General features: G+C 37.5%; 1 protein-coding gene across 2 annotated transcripts in view; it reads right to left on the bottom strand.

The window, feature by feature from the left end:
- Positions 1-2,750: 2,750 nt before the first annotated feature.
- The window catches only part of DOCK11 (dedicator of cytokinesis 11), a 196,636-nt gene continuing 181,653 nt past the window's right edge, over positions 2,751-17,733 (bottom strand). For both annotated transcript variants that reach the window (XM_059909928.1, XM_059909929.1), the window contains 5 exons: positions 11,119-11,329; positions 10,247-10,437; positions 9,702-9,802; positions 8,307-8,445; positions 2,751-3,215 (listed from right to left, as the gene is read on the bottom strand). In XM_059909928.1, the coding sequence (XP_059765911.1) occupies positions 3,093-3,215; positions 8,307-8,445; positions 9,702-9,802; positions 10,247-10,437; positions 11,119-11,329 (765 nt within the window). In that variant the 3' untranslated portion in view covers positions 2,751-3,092. The remainder of the gene's footprint in view (positions 3,216-8,306; positions 8,446-9,701; positions 9,803-10,246; positions 10,438-11,118; positions 11,330-17,733) is intronic.

Below are 17,733 nucleotides of genomic sequence, written 5' to 3'. Positions count from 1 at the left end.
TAGGGGAATAGCCTTGCTACACAAACCCGCTCCCCATCCCCATCCCTTTTACTCTACTCCTTTCCCTTGTGTTTTTTTTTTCCCCCCTGTGTTTTGATAGCTGAAGTAGTATACTGTTAGAACAAGACTGAAGGTAGCCCACCATTTTGTGGGCTACCTGAAATATGAAATATGTGTCTGAAGCCTGAAATATGTGTCTGATTATTAATATTTTCAAGAGTTTGGAAATTTCCTATTATTCCAATACATTGCTCAGGTTCTGCATTTCAGATAAACCAGTATTTATAATCAAAGGCTTAGGTTTTTATTATGCTGACCTATTTAGTTTGTTAATTAACCAGTGAGTCATCTCTAGTTCTATGATACGTTGGTCAAGGTTCCAAGGCTGTTGTTACCACTGCTGCTCTTTGTTTCATTTTTAAAAAGATGTTTACAGTATTTATTATAGGCAGCCAAGTCATATGGTAACAATAACAATCCCATCTATAGACACGATGACATTGGTGCACCGGTTACTTGGAAAACCTGCATGGAATTGCTTACTTTCTCTACGGGTTATCACTGTAGTGATAAACTAACACTACTAATGGTGACTTTATTCACATTTTACAATATGGTCGAAGACTATCAAAACAAGAGCTTCCAGGGGAAATTGGACTCAAGCTTAACTGCAAAATAATCAGTATAGCAGAAATGTACTCTTTGATGTGAATTAATCTGTAGAGGCCAAATCACTTCATGAAATCATTAAACTATATAAACAGTAATACCTAATATATGCAGTGTTTCAAAACACATTTCGCTGGCTTTCTCTAGTCTAGCCCACCTTGTTTTCTGTATATAGCTTTCTGACCTCAGTCTGAAAGTTGGTGAAAAAAAATCTAGTGAAATTGTGCTATGACCCAGAGAACTCACTGGCCACAGGGCACAAAATTATCTTTAACTTTTCCTCTTTTCTCCTTAGCCATCAATAAGTCATGTCCAGTCTTTCCACATAGTATCTCTTGCACTTGTCCTTTCTTCTCCATTCTTATTCACATCTATGGGTTTATGGACTCATAACTAAAAATAACATTTAATCAAGTAATCTCTCTGTTCAAAAACCTTGACTGGCTCCGCCATATTTACTGACTAAAGTCCAAATACTATTAGCCTGGTATTCAAGGCCTTCCAAAATCTAGGTCTGAATTTTCTTTCCACTACTCCCTTGAACAAAACTGGTCTCCTCACCATCCCCTGAACTTCTGCAAATTCTCTTTGCACCTTTGCTCATGATGTTCCTCCTGCCTAGAATACCCTCTCACCTTTGAAAGCCTGTTCAAGGCTTACTTTTGTCCATGAAACCATCCCTGAACATTACAACTCACAGCGGCCTCTCATTCCTTGAATGTGATATGAGCTATGGGCAATGTCTTTCATTTGTCAATGTTCATATACAACTTTTCTTGTCTTATATTGTTAATTCTTGTTTTATTTAATTTTGTGTCTATATTGCCTCCTCAACTAGATTGCAAGTTCCTTGAGGGCAGGGGTCATTTGTTATACTTTAAAAAATTATCCACAGGGCACAATACTGTGCTGGGGGACATGATAGGGACTAGTCATTGACAAAGGAGCACTGAAGTTTCCCCAAGATGCCTCATTCTCAGAAGGCAGCACTCTCTCTAGGTGACGGTTCTTTACATATACATGCCAAATATAATCACTTTAAAGGTGAAACTAACTCTCCAGTTACTCCAAGATATTAAGGAATTACAAACTGCCTCTGAAATTTCTGAATCCCCTATTAAATACAAAATTAACATTTCATAAATAATTTCATGCTCCCCTGAAAGCTTAAAAATGACATGTAAAGAAAAATGGCCAAGCCAGGTGCATAATCTCTAAGATTTACTTGATCACAAAGTATTTAAAAAGCCAAGGCTCCATGCGATCCATTTATATTTCAGTGTCTGTTTCCCCCCCCCCTTTTTTTTTGTCTGTAAAATAAGCTAAACTACATAAGAAAAATAAGTCTAGGACTTAAAGTTTACATGAAAGGCAGCCAAAATTATACGGATAATGCAAGCTAAAAAAGTTCTTTGCATCTTGGTTTCTCCTGAATTATTTAAGTAGTCTGAGGCTTCTTCATAGTTAGAGATGTAATCCTTAGCTAGCAGTTGCTAAATCTGTGGTGGTTATGTATACCGACCCAAGAAACGCTGCAACCATCAAGTTCTATCAAAATGCTTGTCAAACTTGTAAACTGAAGAAAATCATCATTACAAAATCCCTACCCTCAGAATCTGCTGCTAAAGCTTTGAAGTTGCATAGTATGTACTGACTGCAAATCTCAGAGATGTTTTGTTTAGCTTTATAGCTATATAGCCTCAGCTGATGAAGCTCTGGCAACAAACGCTGCTTGCTAGGCAAACCTACGCCACAAAGGAATCCCTCGTCTTGTACGTCAGAGAGACCAACTGGAGAACCTAGCATCACTGGATCAAAATTTGAAGGATCGGTAACCCTGGTATTTCTATATATATCCTTTCTTTGTGAAATTTTCCTTTTTAAATAATGCTTTTGTTTCCTTTAGCCCAGTCTTGACCACTGGTAGGCAAGATTTCAAATCATCTCCCCAATTGGAAGTATCCATGTTTTATGGAAATTTTATCAATTTTTTTCCTCCAAGGATTAGTATGATAATAAATTTAGCTTCCTGTCAAGAAAGATGCTAAGTTCAAAGTATTTCCTTCACTTCTAATTACAAATAAGTTTTACCTTTTATTGTGTTCCATTATACAATTTTACACAGTACCATTATTATTTTAAGCAACAATTAAGCAAATCGAATTAATGTTTTTGAGCTCTACTTCTCAGTATATAGATTTACCTAAAAAAGTACAAACCAAGCACAGTGGTGCAATTTTCCAGGCACTTTCAAGTTGCTTAAATATTTACAAATATGTAAGCACCCTGTTTGAAAGCATGAAAATTTTGGTGTCAGGAAGAAAACACTCCATGTATATCAAATCCTTAAATTTTAACATTTGCACAGCTCAAAATATTCCTGAGAAGGTTCATTCTTGTTATCACTTTACATCTGTATGTCCTCATATTTCAGCAGCGTATCTTGGGGAACCATAACCTCTGTCACTCGACGTGCCACTAATTGCACAAAATACATGTAACGTGTTGCTCATCCAGGGAGAATGCATTGTGTCTTCTTGTAATATCTAAAACGAAAGAAGTCTGCATGTTTATCATGAAGTAAAATAGCCACTGCCAAAAAAGTATGTGTATATGAAATCACAGGCATATTTCAATTTATCACTGACACTTAGCTATTTAAAATGACATAAAGCAGAAAGAGCAAAGAGAAACATTACCGACTCAAGTCTTCAAAGCTGTATTACAAAGGCAGCATATCAAAAAAGCAGAAAAGATCTGGTTACTCATTAAGAAAAACAAAAGGCTGTAAAATGCAAAATTCAACAGAAAGTGAGAGGTAATACAATCTCTAAAACAATTTTTTTAACAGATGGTCATAACAAGAGTCCTAAACAGTGGACTCTTTGATACAAGTTTATAGATCATCTTCTAAGAGTGGTTCTCAGGATCACTGTGGGACTTTTCAAACATGCAGATACCCATGCTCCTTCCCTGGAGACTTGGGAAATAATATTAAGTGAAGAGAAAATAAGTGAACATTTCTAAATACATACTATAATTATATAAGCTAATTAATACAGAAGACTTTTCTTGGAAATAAACTTCATAAATATAAATTTTATATCCCATAAACATGTAAACATACATATTCATATTAGTATAGATGTTTTAAAAATTATCCACTTTTTTTAAAGATTTTTTTTTGATATGGACCATTTTTAAAGTCTTCATTGAATTTGTTACAGTGTTGCTTCTGTTTTGTGTTTTGTTTTTTTGGCCGCGAGGCATGTGGGATCTTAGCTCCCCGACCAGGGATCAAACCCTCACCCCCTGCATTGGAAGGTAAAGTCTTAACCCCTGGACCGCCAGGGAAGTCCCCCAAATTAACTATTTTGTGTGCTCAAAAGCAACAGAGATCTCATGCATGGATTATATAGAAGAAAAGAATAGCGTACACATCACATCCAACCTCTTTACTATACTGTCCCAATTTAGGTCTCAAGCTTTCAATACTGGGTTCTCAAGTTAGCTCTGAAACTTCAGTATTAAGCCTGCAAATTGGTTTACGGTGGCAGTAATGCGTCATATCATTTGTGTTGCTACAAATCATGTCTTATATAAAGTCCATAATAGAGAAATTTCCTCTTAACAAAAATCATAACTCATGACACTAATCTGAAAGCACAGGAGAGGTTTAAGGGATGATTGATTATCCACAACTGTCAGATGTGACGAGAAAATAGAGCATTCATCATGAACAAAACAGACCAAAAAGACACTACAATGGCCACCACCAACTCTATCTAATTAAGACCTGCAAGTAATAGTTTTAAGGTGATATAAATCCCTTTTAAAAAGTCAAAAGCTTGAAGAAGTTTTTTTTTAAATGATTTTGCTTTTTTTTTGGTAAAGCTATTTTAATTAATTAATTAATTAATTAATTTATGGCTGTGTTGGGTCTTCGTTTCTGTGCGAGGGCTTTCTCTAGTTGCGGCAAGCGGGGGCCACTCTTCATCGCGATGGGCGGGCCTCTCACTATCGCGGCCTCTCTTGTTGCGGAGCACAGGCTCCAGACGCGCAGGCTCAGTAATTGTGGCTCACGGGCCTAGTTGCTCCGTGGCATGTGGGATCTTCCCAGACCAGGGCTCGAACCCATGTCCCCTGCATTGGCAGGCAGATTCTCAACCACTGCGCCACCAGGGAAGCCCTGAAGAAGTTTTTAAAAGGACTTTATATTTTAGTATAGTGTAACAGATTACATTGAAAAGGGCCAAGGATATCCAGGCCGTATCTTTTTGTCAAGTAATCATTTATGGAGCTCATAGATAATTCACATTGCAATGCACAGCTATATTTTATCTTATTTTGTATTATTATGTTTTCCTTTGGGAAATAATATGTCTCAAAGTGTACGACTAAAAAAAGGCTCTCTTTTATATGAGAATCTAATAGGAAATATTGATTTACAAAAATTCACTATAAAGTCAACATTTGCCCAAAGTAAGGCACACCTGAATATGATGCATTATGACAGTACAGCGTGCATAAATATAAACCAATAGAAACTAAGATCTTTCTTGGTTAGCTATCAATATATAATATCAAAGGTCTAAAATATTGGTCCCTAGAACTAAACAAAATAGCCATGGTTCATGGAAATTAAATGAGAGAGACAGGTGGGATATAAGACAGCAGATTTGTAAAATCCATACTTGAGGGTGTTAAAAAAGAGATGAGAGGCCCAAAATGGAGTCACTTGCACTAAGCCCATGTCACCTGAGACTTAATACCTAACCTAATTGCAGTTTCAGCCTTTTCTAGGCAGGTAATCTTAAGCAGTGAAAAAAGTGTGTATACTACCAAATGTAAAATAGATAGCTAGTGGGAAGCAGCCGCATAGCACAGGGAGATCAGCTCGGTGCTTTGTGACCACCTAGAGGGGTGGGATGGGGAGGGTGGGAGGGAGGGAGATGCAAGAGGGAAGAGATATGGGAACATATGTATATGTATAACTGATTCACTTTGTTATAAAGCAGAAACTAACACACCATTGTAAAGCAATTATACTTCAATAAAGATGTTTAAAAAAAAAAAAAGTGTGTGTATTACTTTCAGTCTGGAATTACCTGGTCGGCACTAGTGAGGTACTCCATCTGACAGACCCTTACTGTGCCCCGTAGGAAGGTGACCTTGCCTGAGAGAATCAGCTCTTTTCTAGAGTAACTTCCTTGTCCTGCCTCGTTCTACCTGTAAAAGTCTTCCATTTTGTAAAACTCTTCGGAGCTCCTTTCTGTCTGCTAGATGGTATGCTGCCCGACTCATGAATCACCGAATAAAGCCAAGATCTTTAAAATTTACTCAGTTGAACTTTGTTTTTTTTAAACACGGGAAAAAAGAACTTTATAAAACCACTACTCTAAATATCTTGATCACAGTAATAGCAGTAAATTGAATGATTTGCTTTCATTTTGAATAAATTAGAGCTCAATGCTAGGTCATACGGTTGCATGCAAATTATATGACTGTAATATAATACACATTGGCTTAAAATGATGTAATTGTTTTATATCTTTTGTGAAGGAGGAGTTTTTGCTGTTTTTTCCTATGGACTATGGAGAACAAAACCCCATAAACTGGACAGGTTCTAGGAATAAATTATGTGGTCTTATTTGATTCAAGTATACCCCAGAGCAGTGATGGTGAAGTCCCCACTGTACTCAGGGGCTGAGCTTGAGATACAGACAATAAGGGAAGTGGAATGATTCCCTATCTTCCTAGTCCTGATCACCTGGCTGCTTTGGGAAGGAGGCCAAAAAGGGCCTCTGAAAACTGAGCAGCAAAGGTATGCCTTGGAACAGTTTGCACTCACTCCTAAGTGGGCCAACAGAAGTAAAGATGGCAAAAAGAAGAAATAGATCACTGATTCCAGACTCCTCAGGCCAACAAAATTCCCAGCCATGAGAACGGGAGAGTAGGAGACTGGGGTGACTCGTCTCATTGAACAGATGGGATGATGAACGTCTGGCTGACTGGCTTCTCCATACTGAGAAGATGACCATGGTTAGAAAATTAGACTCCTAGTCACTCAGTGCGACCTTGGGCTAATGGTAACTAAATTTCCCATAGTCCTTTCTAAGAGAAAGCATACATGCTAAATTCAGAGAGGTGGAGCCTGGAGTCAACTAGCTTTTGTTTTCCTCGAAACGCCTCTTCTTTCACCCATCATTACACTGCAGATCTTTGGGAACTAACCACTATTTGTAAGTCTATTTGTAAGTACACCCTTTGAGTGATGGTCTCACGCAGGGGAGTGCCAAGCAATCAATGAAATGCAGATACCAGGACAGATGAGGTTCTCCTTTCTGGAACCAGTGTTAAGAATGGGTTCTCTAAAGGGTTGTAGTTATCTTTGTTTCTTTTAAGGAGGCTTAATTTCTTTAAAAAATTGAGAGTGTGAAGAGTTTCTGAAGCAAATATTTATCTTATTGGCTGTTTTCCTTAGTAAGGAAATTAAGGAGACTTTAACGATAAGCTTAATAGGCTCACGCAGTGAGGGACCAGACCATCATGCTGTGACTTTTACAACTGTGTTGAAGATATTAAAATACTTGAGTGACAATCCATGTCTAGAGTGGTTGTAAACACAGATGTCAGGACCCTAATATAGGAATGACATTTACCAGGACAATTCAGGAGTACTCTGGTTTTAGGTAAGTAGGGATATGAAAGTCGTAACTATTTAATTATGACATAATTTGGCTGTAAGTGGTGAGCAGATCTTTGCTTCTATATTTTTCAGATTGTGTTCTACTAAGTTAGCTGTAATTGTCATTAACACTCAGTCATAAATTAAAATGCTAGGTTTTATGAAAATAAAACTAGCTGTATGGGTATTAAGACGATTCCCAAATTCTGGAACTCACCTAAATGATGGTATAGTTGTCCCTTGGTATCCTTGGAGGATTAGTGCCAGGACCACTGCCTCTCGCACCCTCCCCACCACGGATATTAAAATCTGAGGATGCTCAAGTCCCTTACATAAAACGGCATAGTATTTGCATATAACCTATGCACATCCTCCCCGATACCTTAAATCATCTTTAGATTGTTTATAATACCTAATACAGTGTAAATGCTATGTAAATAGTTGCCTATGTGCAGCAAATTCAAGTTCTGCTTTTTGGAACTTTCTGGAATTTTTTTTCAAATATTTTCGATCTGCAGTTGGTTGAATCCATGAATGTGTAACCTGCAGACAGGGAGGGCCACCTGTATCTAGTTTCTTACAGCTAAGACAGGAATATTCATTTAGGGATTCGGCTACTGAGCCATTTCACTTCTCTAGGACCCTTCTTGAGAGATTCTTATCCATGTTCATAGTAGATCAACTCAGAGTTGCTCAGCTACTCGCTTCTAATGGCTCTGTGGCACAAAGAACCAAATGATTTATTATCTGAAGCAATTGCTAAAGCAATTGTCAGTAATCGCTTCAAATTTCATTTGTGTTACATCATTTAAATGATTAAAGAAAATATGAGCAAATTTTAAAATAACATACTAATTTCAAGGTAACACATTTCAAACTAATAGATTTGTTAAGTAACTCTTTACGGACCCCAGATCACGTTTTCGTTTTCAACCACCCTAATACTTGCCTGCTCGTGAATAATGTCAGACAATTCTTTTACCATGTCTCTGAAATTTGACTTTAGCCCTTCATGGTACTCAATCTGATCCTCTTTAATTAGCCGCTCGTTTAGTTCCAGTGCAATGCTGCATGCTTGGATGAACTTCCTGTGGATGAAGATCAAAGTTTTTGTTGTTTATTCCTCGAAAGTCTCACTGACAATTTAATATTTACTTTAACCATGGCTTGCCTACAAGGAAGATTAGAATCCTATATTTTCTCACTGTGCTTTTGCTAATGCCACCTCCTAAGTCTGAAATATCTTTTTCTTTCTTTTCCATCTTTCTCTTCTGGTTTCTTACCTCCTTCAAAATCCGGCTCAAAACATATACCCTCTAGGAAGCCTACTTGCTCAGTCATTTACTTGATATGATATCAGCTAAAGTTGTGCTAACATTAATTTACATCTGTAGATAATGTCATTTATTCAAAAATAATTTATTTGGTACTAACTATGCACCCAGTACAGTGCTGGGTGCTATAGGCATTAAGTATCTGCCCTGGGCTGGTAGGAGTGGGGACAGAGAGTTGATGAGCTATCATAAAAGCATTTTTCCATCATTTCATGTGTTTATGTTTAATGTCCATAATTAGACTGTAGGTCTTAGGGGACAAAGTACCTCACTGCCCACTTGTTTTGTATCCCTGTCATAGCAACTAGTAGAATCTTTTTATACATGCCAGGCATTAATAAATATTGAATGAATGACTACAGGTTACTCTGTAACGTGAAACAGCTGATAACACAGAGACAGGAAAAGTAAATGAAATAAGTCTGAAGCAAATGAGTGGGTAAGTTATCATCTTTCTCCTTAGTCTATTTTACTCAGCTGTCTCTCTTATTCTGAATGTAAACTCTTTTTATATATGAAACAGATTTTTTCCAATGCAAGACCATTCAGACATGCCCTAGCTTAGAGGGATGCTCAGTCCAGACAAGATATCACATGCCCTAGACCGGAAGAATCCAAGTGGAACTAAGGATGTGGAGAGAAGCAAGCCTATCCAGCCCTTCCTACCCTAAATGGTCTGAAAAGCTGTAACATAAGGTCAGTCAGGCAAAGGAGGGCATCACATAATGAAAGTAGGCTTGTGTTTGTGTCACAATATCCAAAGCAATAAAGTAAGTTGTCATATTTAATGTCTTGGGTCACTAGGACATTGTTAAAGTCCTGCAGCAAGATAGAAATCACACATTTCCTTACTACTTAAAGTACCATCAGAAGGTCACTTAAATGTTGTGAAAGAGAACAGAGAATGTCCTTTTTTGGAGGGACATTATTTGGTGAATATTTTGGCTTCTTTTAAGAAGAAAATGGAGTAAAAGAATAGAGGAGTAATCTGAAAACTACAAAGCACTTACCTAAACATGTCTTTCAACTCATTTACTTTCTTAGGTGGATACTTGCTAGCTTGACTGTCATTTAAGAAAGCCCTTGCATATGCTAACGGACCTGCATTTACCTAAATTACAAAAGGAGAAAAACCAGAGTTGTTAGAATACAACCAAAAAGTAATTTTTGCAATTCTCTTTTTAAAGAAAACCAATATGTTAAAAATCCACATCTGAGAAACATATTTACTATTCTTACTATAAATTTATTTGAAAAAGATTAACTAAAGCAAATCATCTGCAAAGATGATATTCTAATAGGTTAGTTAATGATTTCTGATACGTAAATATAGGGCTTGGCTATAGTCAGAGGGATTTATGTTAAAGTCCTCTGACATAACACAAAATTTATAGAAATTGAACATAATTTCTTTATTAACTTAATCAAAAAATGTACAGGTTTTTGCACTCAGTAAGAGTATAACAGACAATTACAATTAATGCTTGCTCTGTGCCCTTATGAAAGCAAGAGGAACGTCAAGAAACATTTAATACATGTTTAGCAACCAACATACCTGCACTGAAACACAGCCCTGCAATTTAAGTTGGAGCTGAATCATGTCCACGTCAGCAGAAGAGCAAAGCTTTTGCAGCTCTGCAGTTTTATCTTTTATTTCATCAGTAGCAACATCAATTGGCTTTAAATTAATCTGCTGTTCATAGTTTATAGGGATCCTCTTCTTCACATATGGAAATGAGTTTGAAGCTATTAAATGTTAAGATTGAACAAATGAGTTTTTAAGACAGTAAATCAAACAGGCAAATTAAAGAAAAAAATCTATTGTGCTTAATTCTCCCCATGCTTTGTCTGGAAAATACCTTAGGGACCAGATTGGCGCCTTATTACTTCAGGATTGAGGGAGAAATTCTCTTTATGAGACAACTCAGAGCAATCATGAATTACATACGGGAAACCAATGGTTTATAACATAGCCATGTTTGTGCAAGCTAGTGACTGAACAGCAGAACAATGAATGATTAAAGTTTCAGTTACATTTTCCTGCTGACCAGCTGCTGCTTGTGTGTATCAAAAAAGTGACCATGTCAGGGGCTTCCCTGGTGGCGCAGTGGTTGAGACTCTGCCTGCCAATGCAGGGGACACGGGTTCGAGCCCTGGTCTGGGAAGATCCCACATGCCGCGGAGCAACTAGGCCCGTGAGCCACGACTACTGAGCCTGCGCGTCTGGAGCCTGTGCTCCGCAACAAGAGAGGCCGCGATAATGAGAGGCGCGCCCATCGCGATGAAGAGTGGCCCCCGCTTGCTGCAACTACAGAAAGCCCTTGCACAGAAACGAAGACCCAACGCAGCCAAAAATATATAAATAAATAAATTAATTAAAAAAAAATGACCATGTCAAACAAAGAAGTTATGCCAAGTCCCACTTACTAGTCAAGATCGTACGGCGTTTGCACTGTTCTTCTATACAGCCTTGCTTTTTGCCTGATAATGTATAAGGAGCCTCAAAAACAAATCTGTTGATATTATGGTTTCTTTCAAACTCAGTTTTTCTTTCTGTGAGTTCTTTGTCATCAAAGTAGGGCTTCACATAAGTGACTTGGATATGAGCATATTTGGGATCAAGCTCTTTGACATTTACCTGTAAGGTAAGAAAGTTTTGTTTTTTATTCAATATATGGGAAAAGGGGGTACAGGTAAGCTACTAAATCCTCTGAAATCAATTGAGGACCACTGTCGCTGAATACACTGTGAGTTGAATACACACCTGGAAGAGGTCTTTGCTCTTTTTTCAAGGATCGTTTCCTTCTGATTATTAAGTTACAGAAACCTATTTGGAGATTACAGAAATGCAGGCAGAAAATAAAAACTGTAATGCTACCACTCAGCAATGACCATTATTCATATTTTCATATATTTCCTTCCAATCTCTTCTCTATGCACATGTATTTACAAACCTGAGATCATGCTGAACATTGTTTTATAATCTGATTTCCTAAAAATATATTAAAGTGGCTCAACTGCATATTTGAATTCCACCTCAATAAAATATATATTATAGAGAGGATTCTGAGAAGATGGCAGAGCACCAGAAATCTATCTTCCTACAGAGACAACAGTTACACTGGCAGAATCTATCTGATGTAACTATTTTGGAACTCTGCAGTCTATTGAAGACTTGCAACTTCCAGGGGAGGACCTGGGCAGGAAATTACCTTAATTTTGATTTTGGTCAATTTTAGCTCTTGGCACAATGGCCGCTATCTGTACCTCACCCCTCAAGTACCATGGCAGGCAGTGGTGCACATGTTCTTGGGACAGCTTGCGGGAGCCAGGATGAACAAGAAGGACCCTGTCTTCCAAATATTGGGGATCTGTGCTACGACTCCTGATTGCTGCTTCTGATCACAGGGGGGCAGTCAAAGAGGCCATGGCCATTACTGTAGCACCTCTTCCCATTGTTGCAAGGCCCTCCCCCTCTGGCTGAAGTGACTTCCAGGGGATTTAAAGGACCGGTACCTTTTCTCCCCCCCTCCCTTCATTTTCCTCTCTTTCCCCTCTTGGGAGCCAGACACTGGCGACTAGGGCGTTCAAAAGCAACTGCATATATGAAGGAAACTAGAAAGTCACTGCACATGCTCAGGGGAAGGCACAGGCTAAGGAAAGACCTGATAAGTCCCCAAGTTTACACCTCAGGTTTATCCCTGGCACAGAGACAGCTTACAACAATTAAAAACAAAACCAAAACCCAGCAAACTCTGGGACAGAGAGAGAGAGAATCTGATTTCCAGAGTGATCATGTTATTAAATTCAAATGTCCAGTTTTCAACAAAAAAAGAATCACAAGGCATACAAAGAAACAGGAAAGTATGGCCCATTCAAATGAGAAATAAACCAATAGAAACTGTCCCTGAAGAAGACCTGACAGCAGATCTCCTAGAAAAAGACTTTAAAACAACAGTCTCGATGCTAAAAGAACTAAAGGAAGTTATGGAAAAAGTCAAGAAAATGATGTATGAACAAAATGTCAATATCAATAAAGAGGTAAAAAATCTAAAAAGAAACCAAAAATTTTTTTCAGAGCTGAAAAATATAATAACTGAAATGAAAATTCACCAGAGGGATTCAAAGGCAAATTTCAGCAGGCAGAAGTAATAGTCAGTAAACTTGAAGACAGGACAATGGAAATTATCAATCAGAGTAACACAAAGGAAAAAAAAACTAAAGAAGAGTGACAGAGCCTTAAGGAACCTGTTGAACATCATCCAGCAGACGAACATACCCATTGTGGGAGTCCTTGAAGGAGAAAAGAGAGAGAAAAGGACAGAGAGAATATTTGAAGAAATAATGGGTGAAAACTTCCCAAATCTGATGAAAGACAGGAAGCTCAACAAACTCCAAGCAGGGTAACTCAAAGAGACCCACACTGAGACATATTAAAATCAGAATGTCAAAAGCCAAAGACAAAGAGAATTTTGAAAGAAGCAAGAGATAAATGACTTGTCACACACGAGGGATCCTCAATAAGATCATCAAATTTCTCATCAGAAACTTTGGAGGCCAGAAGCCAGTGGACTGATATATTCAAAGTGCTAAAGAAAAAAAAATCTATCAACCAAGAATCCTATATCTGGCAAAACTGTCCTTAAAAGTGAGGGAGAGGGACAACTTCCCTGGTTGTGCAGTGGTTAAGAATCCACCTGCCAATGCAGGGGACACGGGTTCGAGTCCTGGTCCGGGAAGATCCCACATGCTGTGGAGCAACTAAGCCTGTGCACCACAACTACTGAGCCTGCGCTCTAGAGCCCGCGCGCCACAACTACTGAAGCCCATGTGCCCTACAGCCCACATGCCACAAATACTGAGCCTGCGTGCTGCAACTACTGAAGCCCGTGTGCCTAGAGTCCACGCTCCGCAATAAGAGAAGCCACCGCAAGGAAAAGCCCACACACTGCAATGAAGAGTAGGCCCCGCTCGCCGCAACTACAGAAAAGTCCGTGTATAGCAATGAAGACCCAATGCAGCCGAAAATAAATAAAATTTAAAAAGAGAGAATGTGATTAAAAGAAAAAAAAAAACCACTGCCAAAAAAATCAACTGAATACAAAAGAAGATAGTAATGCAGGAAATGAGAGACAAAAAAGCTATAAGGCACACAGAAAACATAGCAGAGTGACAGAAGTAAAGTCCCTCCTTATTAATTAGTAATTAATTTAAATATAAATGGGTTAAATTCTGTAAACAAAAGACAGAGATTGGGAGAATGGATTAAAAAAAAAAAACATGATCCAACTATATGCTGTCTGTAAGAGACTCACTTTAGCTCCAAAGACACACAAAGGCTGAATGTGAAAGAATGGAAAAAGATATACCATCCAAATAGTAATCAAAAGAGAGCAGGGGTAAAGATACTAATATTGGACAAAATAGACTTTAAATTTAAAAAGGTTACAAGCGACAAAGGAGGACATTATATATTGATAAAAGGTTCAATACAGCAAGAAGATAAAACAATTATAAACACCTACACACCTAATAACAGATCATCAAAATATATGAAGCAAAAATCGATAGAACTGAAGGGAGAAATAATAAATAGTTCTACAATAATAGTTGGTGAATTTAATACCTCAATCTTAATACTGGATAGAACAATCATGCAGAAGGTAAGTAAGGAAATAGATGACTTGAATAACACAATAATTTACCTAGACCTAACAGACATATATAGAAAACTCTACCCAACAACAGAATACACATTCTTCTCAAGTGCACATGGGACATTTTCCAGGATAGACTATATGTTAAGCCACAAATAAGTCTCAATAGGTTTATAAAGACAGGTATCATACAAAGTATCTTCTCTGACCACAATGGGATGAAGTTCGAAATCAGTAACAGAAGTAAAATTGGAAACTTCACAAATTGGTGGAAATTAAACAACATATTCTTTAAAGAAATCAATGGATCAAAGAAGAAATCACAAGGGAAGTTAGAAAATACTTAGGTATTAATGAAAATGAAATCACAACATACCAAAACTTATGGGACACAGCAAAAGCAGTGCTTCAGAGGAGGGGGGGAATTTATAGCTATAACATTTAACATTAAAAAACAGGAAAGGTCTCAAATCAACAACCTAATTTTACAACTTAAGGAACTAGAAAGAGAAGAACAACTAAACTCAAAGCTAGCAGAAGGAAGGAAATAATAAAGATCAGAGTACAGATAAATGGAATAGAGAATAGAAAAATAACAGAGAAAATCGATGAAACCAAAAGTTGGCTCTTCGAAAAGATCAACAAGATTGACAACCCTTTAACTAAACAGACCAGAAAGAAAGAGAGAACACTCAAATTACTAAAATCAGAAGTGAAAACGAGGACATTACTACCAATCCTACAGAAATAAAAAGGATTATAAGAGAGTACTATGAGCAAGTATATGCCAACAAATTAGAAAACCTAGATGAAATGTGAAATGAACAAATTCCTAGAAACACAAAGCCTACCAAGACTAAACCATGAAGGAATAGGGAAATCTGAATAGATCTTCAGTAAGGAAACTGAATCAGTAATAAAAAATATCCTGGGCTTCCCTGGTGGCGCAGTGGTTGAGAGTCTGCCTGCCAATGCAGGGGACACGGGTTCGAGCCCTGGTCTGGGAAGATCCCACATGCCGCGGAGCGGCTGGGCCCATGAGCCACAGCTGCTGAGCCTGCGTGTCTGGAGCCTGTGCCCCGCGGCAGGGGGGGCCGCGATAGTGAGGGGCCCGCGCACCGCGATGAAGAGCGGTCCCCGCACCGCGATGAGGAGTGGCTCTCACTTGCCGCAACTGGAGAAAGCCCTCGCACGAACCGAAGACCCAGCACAGTCAAAAATAAATTAAATAAATAAATAAATAAAGTAGCTATAAGAGCACCCAAGCCCTTACATTAAAAAAAAAAAAAAAAAAAAAAAATCCTGACAGAGAGAAGCTCTGGACTTGGTATCATCACTGGTGAAGTCTCCCAAATATTTAAAGGAGAACTAACACCAAGTGTTCTCCAAATTTTCCAAAAAAGTGAAGAGAAAGAAACACTCCCTAACTTATTCTATGAGGTCAGCAATACTCTGATTACCAAAGCCAGACAAAGACAGCACAAGAAAACTACAGACCGATATCCCTTATGAACACTGATGCAAAAGTTCTCAACAGAATACTAGCAAACTGAATTTAGCAGCATATTAAAAGGATTGTACATGATGACCAAGTGGGATTTATTCCTGGAATACAAGGATGGTTCAACATATGAAAATTGATCAATGTAATATTGATACACTGCATTAACAGAATGAAGGGGAAAAAAACCACATGATCATCTCAATCGATGCAGAAAAAGCATTTGACAAAATTCAACACCCTTTCATAATAAAAACACTCAATAAAGTAGGAATAGAAGGAAATGTCTACAATCTGATCAAGGGCCACTGTGAAAAACCTATAGCAAACATTACATTCAATGGTGAAAGGCTGAAAGCTTTTCCTCTAAGATGAGGAACAAGGCGAGGATGCCCATTTCACCACTTCTACGCAACATGGTGTTGGAAGCACCACTGAATTGTACACTTAAAAATGGTTAACATATAAATGTTATGTTATGTGTATTTTACCACAATAAAAAAGATAGTTATCACAGTTCTATATTATAGTCATTGACATGACTTTTAATGGATGGATATGGATAAGCATGATTTATTAGATCAGTCCCTCACTGATAGACTCAGGTTGTTTTCCAACATTTTGCTATTATAAATAATGCTCCAATGAACATCCTTGTATTTAAAACTGTGTACATTTTTTTCTGATTTATTCCTTAGGAAAAATTTTTAGATGAGAAGTTGCTTAGTTAAAAGATTTACATGGTTTTAGGAATTTTGATACATACTACCCAACTACCCTATAGAAAAGATTACAATTCGTACATCCACAAGCAGTATTTGACATTGTAAGAGTGGGTACTCTTGATTGCATTAAGCCTATTCTATGGAGGAAGGGGACCACAGGAAAGCAGAATCGTTCTATTTCAGAGACATAAAATTATAATAGTTACAGACCATTACATAAAGAGTCTAAATTCCACGTTAAGAAGCTATGCTGCAGTCTCTCCATTAACTCCAGATGATTCCCAGGACCCTCTTCTTTCAGTGTTCTCCCAACTAAATTTGACTTGTGCCTTGGGTGTTGGTGACACTGTCAATATCCTTGCAATTTATCATAGTCAGGCCTTTTTGTGTTTAGCATAGGAAAAAATGAAACAAACCAAAAAAACAACAAAAACCTCCCAAGAAACAGTCCCTACATCCTTTTTTTCTCCTCCACATATACAGGAGCATAGACAAGGGAAAGTTTCTTAGCAACTTTTAAAACTTCTCCAAACCCATTCTACTTGTTATTACATAAAAATCTAAAAGCCTAAATCTAGAAATCCTTTCTTTTCTTTCCCATTAAAAAGCTAGATTTCTCCAGAGAAACTCAGGTGAGGTTAATTATCTGGCTAAGACAAGACATAGAAGGAAAATAAAAAAGAGGTCAAGACTGATTCTGACCTTATAAAATAAACTATGTATATGGTAAACATTCAAACAGTACATGAGGGTATATATGAAAAGTAAAAAAAAGTCTTTCTTCCCACATAAGACTCTAGTCTCTCTCCTCAGGGATAACCATGGTTAACAATTTTGTATGTATCATTCCAGAAATTTCCTAAGCATAAACAAGTGAGTATATGTGAATATCAATTTTCACAAATGTAATCATCCTATCCATAATGTTCTGTGCCTCACCTTTTTTCTCTCAATAATATATCTTGATAGGTATATCAATACTTATCAGTTTTTTAATGCTTAGGATACTATATCCATTATATGGGGGTAGTACCACTTCCTTAACCATATGGATATTAGATTGTTTCCAGGTTTTTGTTATATAAACTTTGCAGCAATAAACACCTTTAAACATACATGTTTATGTGTATATATCTATCTACAAGATAAAATGATAAAT

Source organism: Balaenoptera ricei, chromosome X (assembly GCF_028023285.1).
Source record: "Balaenoptera ricei isolate mBalRic1 chromosome X, mBalRic1.hap2, whole genome shotgun sequence".
Taxonomy (NCBI): Eukaryota; Metazoa; Chordata; class Mammalia; order Artiodactyla; family Balaenopteridae; genus Balaenoptera; species Balaenoptera ricei.
The sequence above is the reverse complement of the archived record's forward strand: the minus strand, read 5'-3'. Positions and strand labels throughout refer to the sequence as shown.